General features: G+C 35.6%; 1 protein-coding gene across 1 annotated transcript; it reads left to right on the forward strand.

Moving 5' to 3' along the window:
* Positions 1–491: 491 nt before the first annotated feature.
* Positions 492–8,900, forward strand: LOC128551664 (solute carrier organic anion transporter family member 4A1-like; the record flags this gene model as incomplete). Its single annotated transcript, XM_053532562.1, has 9 exons — positions 492–657; positions 1,089–1,204; positions 1,820–1,958; positions 2,870–3,068; positions 3,700–3,871; positions 4,616–4,766; positions 5,332–5,452; positions 7,112–7,176; positions 8,351–8,900. Coding segments are annotated over 9 exons (1,455 nt in total), but the record flags the coding sequence as incomplete, so codon positions are not given.
* Positions 8,901–9,293: the final 393 nt, after the last annotated feature.

Raw genomic sequence — 9,293 nt, forward strand, 5'->3', positions numbered from 1 at the left:
TCAGTATTTTTTTTTACCTCACAGTATTGTACATCATAACTTTAGCCCAGACTTTTCAGCCTCTGCTTATTATTAAGTGAAGAATGAATTATACTGTTGATAAGGCGTTAACCCAACGAAAAATTGACGGAAACAAGGACACACGTCCAACAAGAAAAGTTACATTCAAAAGCGTGACCACGTATACACCTACATGGAGGGGCCTCCGTGACCGAATGGTTAAGATTGCTGACTTCGTATCACTTGACCCTCACCAATATGGGTTCGAGCCTCACTCAGGGCGTTAAATTCTTCATGTGAGGAAGCCATCCAGCTGGCTTACGGTGCAAAGGCGTGAGGAGTGTTGCTCTTTCCATTACCTCTCATGAACAGACTCAATTAAACCGAGTCTGCTATTATTTTGCTTGACGGTCTATGCTTCCGAATGACCTTCTAATAGATTTTATTAATACTAAGCACAATTTAGTCAGTTAATGACTCAATACAGGTAGATACAAACATGTTATTCATATTTTGTTTCTGTAATATTTTGTAGACTGGATATAACACCGATGGATCCTAGATGGGTAGGTGCATGGTGGATCCCTTTCTTGATCAGTGGGGCCGCAATGTTTATTATTGCTATACCCATATTTGGATATCCAAAACGTCTTCCAGGTGCGTTTTGTCTAGAAGACATTTTACATTTTGCGTCCCAACAATTTTTCACACTCCATCTGCCATTGCACACGTATTCACTAACTTTAAGGCAGTATGGTAAAACAATTATGACATGGAAATTTTTCATGTACTTAACTACATGATAATCAGTCTTGCAAAAAAATATAATCTTGGGAATTTTACATGTATTCCTTGCTAGTCAATTTAGCAATAAAATTATGTTTTGGAAATTTTACATATATTATCCGATAAGTAACCTTGACCATAAAATTACGACTCGGATATATTACAAACGCTAATAGACAGCTTGGCAACACAATTACGCCAATTATTACGACTTAGCAAATTTAATTGTATTCCCCGATACACAGACTGACAATACAATTATGACTTGGAAATTTTAATTTATTAAATGTATTTTCTAATAGGTAGTCTGGCAATACAACAACAAAGAAAATCGGAGACTTCAAAACATGCGAATGACGAACTTCAGCAGAACTTTGGGAAAAATTGGAGAAATTTTCCACGGGCAATGTTTAATCTGGTATAACTAGACTCTGATTACTACTCTGAAACCTTTTATAGCTGCCAGAATAATTTTCAAAAAAATAATGCAATCACAGGAAAATGTACTTTATAAATCATATTTTTATCATGACATCAGGGATTCTAACTGGCCAATCACTATCACACTATTTCTGAAATCAAATTAGATTTTAGACTGCACTTCTCTAAAAGAACCTTTGTGAACCCCCCTGTGTTGACATCCTGCCGTGTCCAACATATCAATGCATCCATATTTTAGACAAATCAATAGCTATAGCTATAGCATTGTGTTGATAAGATATATTTGTAATGTGTAAACTGAAAAAAAAAAAGAAAACGTGTAGAATTCCTATTAGAATAAAAAATTTCCAAGACTTTCCTTCAGTCGCTAACGATCTAATCCATTTCTTTCTTTTTTTTTTCTTCTTTTTTTGTGGATTTTAACAATGCTTCCTTTCAAATATAAATATCTACGACAAAATTGTCTACACTTGATCACAGGTGCTAAACACAATCAAATATATTACTCTGTATATAAAGATACATAGTATACGGTAAACAATATGTTTTACGATGCCTTAATGTCCCTCCTATTCTTGTTTCTCTATTATAGATCAGAAACCCAACATTTTTGTTTCTCTCGCTCAGCGCATGCGTAGAGGGGATGATCATCAGCGGTGTTGCTACATTTGGCGCCAAATTTCTGCAAGAAAAATTTAACCTACCTGCTGCATTTGCTAGTTTTATTATGGGTATATCAATATTTCATTTATATAATCATACAACTAGCTGTATTTATCACCATAGCATGGTAAAAAGTACTTTTCTAAAGATGTAATCTTCGCTACACGTACTGAAACAACATGAATGTCAAGTAAGAGGCCCTTGCATTTGTTCGTCAACGTCTTAAGATTTAGGTCCATTTTTTTGGAGAAAAAGTTCGAACGTCATCAAATCATAGAAAAAAAGCATTGTTTTACATGAAAATTTAACAGCATATTAAACATTTATATTATACTACAAAACCATTGTCAATTTACTCATGTATGTATTGAATTCCGGAAGGAGACTGCATGAAGGGGGCACACTTCTGGACAGTTCAGCGCCTTTAAAAACTCACCATTTTTAAAAAGCTGTTATATGTCTTCGTTTTGATGCATTTGCAACATCGTGCGAGTGTTTAAACTTTACATAACTAGGTAAAACATCGTTTTTGACAATTGTTTACATTTGTTTCTTTACATGTGGCATTCTTATTTTAAGGGGGGGGGGGGGGGGGGGGGCAACTCATTTGGAATATTTTAAGTATCCAACTCTGTGGGACAGAACAGTAAAACATGTATTGGTTGCCAGATAAGTTGTGTGTTAAGATGCAGTTCATTTACTAAAACATCTGTTGTTTTGTGATATACTGCTTAACCTCAAGTGTGAAATTTAGATTTACACTTTTAAAACTTTGCTCTATCATTGTACTAGTTTTGCATTGTAATAATATCTTACTTGAAAAAGTATTCAGATGCCACAGTTATCTCAGTAAAATCTCATTAGCTTAAATCTGCTACAAACAAGGAACCGATTAATTGCCATTCTGAAATTTAAGGCATTTTGAAAACGTTGATGAATGTTGTCCCAGTCCATTTTGTAAAAGATATCTCTTTTTTAGGTATTATTACGGTACCAGGTGCTGGCGGAGGAATGCTGCTGGGAGGATTCATTGTGAAAAAGAGAAAATTGAAGTGTAAAGGAATTATTAGAATGAATATGATTGCTGCGTTTCTGGGTATAGTGCTTGGCTGCGTGTTCTTGCTGCAGTGCCCAGCACAGAATATAGCCGGTGTCACATCTGAGTACATCACGGTAAAGTAAGTACCATTATAAGTATCCAGGGATGTGCAATTATATATACAATGAAAACACATTCACAAAGAGAATGTGGCTATGACGCGATGTAAAGAGTGATCATTCAAGAAGTTCGAACAGTTGACTACGTAGAGTCACATTTTTACGTAAGATAGTACTACCCATGGAAACAGAATGTGAAAGTGTTGCTTTTCCCACAGAAGTGATTTCAAAGTTAGATAGGGTTGATCGGACAGGGGACCGTCCACAGCTGTTCTTTCTCTTTCTTGATAATATTTGGACAACCAATAAAAACGCCCCTTTTTTCTTCATAATCAGTTGTACTGCAATACTCTGTTTTGTCGAAAATACAATTTGTTTTCACTGTATGCTCTTTAAAATATGTTTCTGATTCATTTTTATTGAATACATTATTTTGGCTGCGAAAATAAATGGTTTTGGGGCCAACACTTAGGGATGGAAGATGCAAGGACAAAAATACAAGTTGCAATGTCCCCACCCTTCTGCCGACACCTATATATGCCCTTAGAGTATGAAACACCTGGTAAAAATATGGTAACTGCCACACTGTATTTTAATGTCTGTATTGTTGTCGTTTCCTATAAGATTCACAGTTGTATTTTATATTTTCAGCTCATATAATGGCCCAGTTAACTTGGATCACCAGTGTAACACTGAATGCGCATGCTCGGGCGCGACTTACGAGCCGGTGTGTGGAATGGATACCAGTATTTATTTCACACCTTGCCATGCTGGATGTAACGAAGAATTTGTCTTTATGGAAGGTCCAATGGGGCCTTTTAAAGTGAGTACAGTTTTGTTTTTCTTGATAATTCCAATTTCCCATTTATTTAAGGCAGCATACTTTTATAATACTTTATGAAATTCTGTGCACTTAAAATCAACCCCTTTTGATGGTTTAAGTAACTTGGTCTTTCGAATTCATTTATCTCAAAATTCTGGCTATCTCAAACACTTTCTGAAGTCCCATATCGAAAACATGTGTACAAAGTACCATTGTAAGTCGAATTTCGCTTATCCCTAAGTGAAACGCTCCATCCGTTAAATTCGAGAAGCCGAGTGTCAGCCGGACCATTTCTTCTAATTAATCATTTGCCGTTATACTTGCACTGACAGAGGGTTATGGTGAATAGTCGTAAAGCTGATACTTTAAAAAAAACATCTGTAATACGGTTTCCGCAATTAGGTATTAGAGTTTAAAATTCTTTAAAACCCTTTTAATCCCTTAGAGATTTAGAATACGTTAGTTAAATCTTGTGAAGATTTAAGAGAAAGAAAATCATATAAATAAAATATCACCACCGACATATCCCTTACAAACACAATCGTTACAAATGGTATAATAATTTTGTTCAAGAATATTTAGAAGAAAAACCTGAAAGACGCGATAAAATAAGATACAGTTCGTGTGAAAACGTTTTTGCTAGTAGTAAAGAATGACAACTCTGTAAAAGAGCTGAAGTTCTAAAACAATCGAATTTTTCTAAAATAAATCAAGTATATATATAACGACGAACATTTTTTACAGATGTATACCAACTGTAGTTGCGTAGCAGCCAGTATAATGTATAATCTGAATCTCACAATGCAACACGAGATCACCATGACAACGCCAACGACAACGCCAGTTTCTGTAACGACGGAGGGAATGTCTGCAAATACAACAGGGCCACCTTTAGGTTTGATTGTTGTTTAAACAATCCCTATTTCTAATACTGAAGAAGTTAATTCACAGAGTCATACAAAATATAGATATTCTGAAAGAATGTTTTTTTTTTGTTCTTTTTTTTTTTAAAAAAAAAATATGGGTAGAAATTATAGCAGGTTCCTGTTTCAGTGGTATTAATTGGTATCAGCATATCTGCATTTAATATAACATCTCAATTCCTGTTTTATATACACATAATGTTCTTTTGAGATTTCTTACGTTTAACAATTAATATCATAATGTTTATCTTATATTTTTATATAATTTTTATTCCTATACATGTACACATCTATGCCATATATTGCAGAAGTCGTAGCCACCTTACATATAAACATTTTGTTAATCAAAGGATATCCTTTGAAAACATAGAAGGCAGCCAAGATTAACAATAGCAGACTTGCTTAACTTGTATATATTTATGAAAACTTAAGTCATTTATCGATTTATTTGCGTACCATTAGAGTACAGCATTAAGTACAAAGTAAATTACACAAAGACAAACAGTTTTGAATTACATAAGCCAGCCAATTTTGCAGGAGCGTACCAAGGTATTTGTATGTCTGACTGCAAGCTACTTTATGTTGTTGCTCCGCTGTTGTTTTTTGGTATGCTGGTCACCTTCATGACATGTTCTCCCACACAGACTGCCACTATGAGGTAAATGTTTTATACTCTAACACAATTTGTCACAACGAGATAAGTATTATATGCACAATCAAATTGCTACCACGAATTAAATATTTTAAGCTCTCCGATACAAAACTGCCACGATGAGGTGTCACGACTAAGATATTGTTCCTTCTCAAGGGAAGGAACACTCATGGTGAACATGTCATTGACCGAGCAGGTAATGGATACATGGGTATCATCAAAGGCATCCGAATTCCAGTAGGGCGTCGCCAATGCCCGCCATCTTGGACTCATGCATATTCATTACAAGTAGGAATAAGGTCAGTAATTCGGTCGAAAATGTGCTTCCGTGGTGTCGAAAGAAGTCCATAATAAATAGATCTTAATTTTACCATTTTTTGAGCAAATTCGTATAGAACGAGTGCTTCAATCACCATTTTTCACTACTAGAATACATTCTGCATGAAATGAGACGGTTTTCATGTTCATACACCCCACATGGCAAGTTTTGCAGATCGAAACCGGAAGTAGGTGTTTATTGGCCTAACTAAACTAAAGGAACCAGCATGGGAGCCATCTGGTCTAGTCGCGTAATGGCTGCCAGGTATTTGAACACTAATTTTTCACTTGGCATGGCAACAGAGGTCTAAATTGAGGCTAGTTTTTGTTTAAATTTCATTGTGGATGTATTGTTGACATTTTGGTAGGAAAAATGGGAAAGCAGGTTGTATTTGATGAAGACAAGCTCAATTTTAGTATGAGTAGTACTTCCAGGTCACAGCAGTGTGATTTTGATGTCAGTTTACAGTAAGTAAATGTGACCAGAGAAATCTCTCTTAGAAGATACATGACCCCTACTTTTCTCTTCATTTTATATCAGTTTTATCATAACTCTTTAAAATGAGGTAAGTTTGTTCTATGAAATGGGTCTAGCTATGTTTGGTAGCTCTTTGAAAAAGGTCAGTTTTATATAGAATATATAGGGAAAACTATTTAGGCTATTGTGACCTATTGCGCGGACGAGAGCAAATATGCGCCATTTTTAGGGTAGCAGACCACAAATGACTGGCATTTCACTAGGAACTACATAACCCCCTATTTTCTTTTCATTTTTTCGTTAATTTGTGATAGAACTTTCATGAAAAATAGGTGCAGGAAAAAGTGATGTTCTCTAAAGATACGTAAAGACGACCTGAACTTGTCGTTTTTTATATGAAACAAAGAAGGATTTGAATTACTGACCTTTAACCAAGTAGCCTCTTTGCCAGTGTGAATTTACGCATCTTTATATTCCATTAAACAGTCCATACTTCGGAGAGAACTTAGAACAAAGCTTATGAACTGCCCATGATCGTATTAATTAACTCGTGGTACAGTCTAGTTATCATTCATTAAACCTGTCCAATGTGTGTAATTTGTATATGAAAGATATCTAGTATTGAAATAAAAAATGTTCAAATTTTAATGTGACACTACAAGCCCGTACTGACAATCGGTAAATCCCGTGCGATGACGTATGGTGGTTCTTCGGCACTCTTCGGAAGATGATGTAGTTTTACGAGCACCTGGCTTTACGTTCATACCGTAAAATGTCGAAATTGCATACGGAGATTTCGTCATTTAACGGAAATGTGCGCGTGTTTTTACGAGTCAGTTACCTTAGAACTCCTATGTTATCTTTTCCAGATGTGTTCAAGGACACCAAAGATCATTGGCAATAGGATTTCAATGGCTTTTACTCAGATTATTAGGTAGGTTCCACAGGTTAATATTCTATTATGTGCAGTTCATATTTCCTAGTCAAATATTTTTTTCTAAACTTATTATGTACAGATGATATTTGTTTCGGAAAGATATTATACACAGGTAGCATTTCCTGGTTAATATATATTATGTACAGGTAATATTCCCCGGTTAAATCTTCTTTTTTTTTCAAAACTCAATATGTACAGGTAATAATTGTTGGTCGGTATATTATGTAAATTTTATTTTTCACTGACTATTAAGAAAACCAACATAATGGCTTTGCGACCAGCATGGACCCTGACCGGCCTGCGCATCCGCGCAGTCTGGCCAGGATCCATGCTGTTCGCTTTGAAAGCCTATTGCAATTAGAGAAAACGTTAGCGAACAGCAGGGTTAAATCGTCTTTTTTTTCAAAACTCAATATGTACAGGTTATAATTGTTGGTCGATATATGGTTAAATCTTCTTTTTTTTCAAAACTCAATATGTACAGGTAATAATTGTTGGGCGATATATTATGTAAATTTTATTTTTCACTGACTATTTCTTTAAACATCTTATTCAATCCGCGAATCAGGTATTAGACAGAGTATTTGCTACCAGTTGTCTCCAAATGAACTGTTTCTCCTATTTTGTGTAGAAATAAAGTTAAAAGTATACCTTTTCACTTTCTTCTTTGTTAACATAATAATATGAGCCGCGCCATGAGAAAACCAACATAATGGCTTTGCGGCCAGCATGGATCCTAACCGGCCTGCGCACCCACGCAGTCTGGCCAGGATCCATGCTGTTCCCTTTCAAAGCCTATTGCAATTAGAGAAAACGTTAGCGAACAGCATGGGCCCTGACCAGACTACGCGGATGCACAGGCTGATCTGGCTCCATGCTGGTCGCAAAGCCATTATGTTGGTTTTCTCCTGGCGCGGCTCAATTATAATGGAGATTGCTTATAAATTTATATGCGGCTGTTTCAGTAGCAAGGATGGGGTTGTACAGCCATTAACTGGCATGAAAACAGATGTTTGTAATACATTTCTTTCAATGTATTTATTTTATAAAAAAAGAATGACTAAACTATTCAGCTTTCAATGAAGCCATTCTTTGGGTAAGTTCTTCTTTTTTTTATAAACAGTCCTTTTGTTTCGATTTAGGTTCTTCAGTCCTTTTTGTTTGGTTTTAGGAACAACACCAGGGCCTCTCATGTTAGGGTCTATTATGGACAGTGCGTGTCATGTATGGCAAGATATCTGTGGCACAACCGGAAATTGCTGGATCTATGAGAAGACAAGCATGGGAATTAAGCTATTTGTTTGGTGGATAACTGTGAAAATAGCGGCCCTGGCATTTTACTTTGCCGCTCAGTACTTTTACAAACCTCTTGATGAGGTTTCAGATGATGAAGCTGAAACCGACGAGGGAACTATGAATACGGTTGAGAGTGAAAGTGACGAGAAAAAAGATTTAAACTTTTTGGATGTGGTTGAGTGTAAAGAATCTGTAATCTGAAATTTCTAGTTATTAATGTAAGTGGTATGGTGTGCGCATGCGCATAGGGACAGTGTACAAGGCTTACTTTGACAGAGCCGAAAATTGTTTCGCTGCTTGACAATTGTAAAACGTTCGACACCGCATAAAGGCGTGGTCAAACCAGTATTCGGTTGTTCCTTGTCGAACTGTATGAAAAACAAGCGAAGACCCAGCCATTTGTACCGATGTATTCCATTGACTGAGTTGTTACACCTCGTCACCTCAACGCAACAAAGTCGTAACTCAGTTTTTTTGCAAAAATCATTTTTTAGCTTATTTGGTGTTTTTAGGTATAAATACATATTGTGTCAAAATATCAAAATTAAATACCTGATAAACATAGGAAAAAAAGATATTTGTCAAATTGTCGTATCTCAAATAGATCTATTATATATTCTTTCAGCGCAAAAAGGTAGTATCTCAAGTTACACCTTATTGCACAAAAATAATCTATAATAGTAAGCACTTTGTTTTATGCAAAAAGGTTGTAACTCAAATTATGTTTATAAATAGTTGTCTAAATAAAGATTGCTTATGAGCCTGGTATTAAATACATGTATTATAGTCATGACTTTTGTATTATGACATCACTTATC

The sequence above is a fragment of the Mercenaria mercenaria genome, unplaced genomic scaffold (assembly GCF_021730395.1).
Source record: "Mercenaria mercenaria strain notata unplaced genomic scaffold, MADL_Memer_1 contig_1496, whole genome shotgun sequence".
Taxonomy (NCBI): domain Eukaryota; kingdom Metazoa; phylum Mollusca; class Bivalvia; order Venerida; family Veneridae; genus Mercenaria; species Mercenaria mercenaria.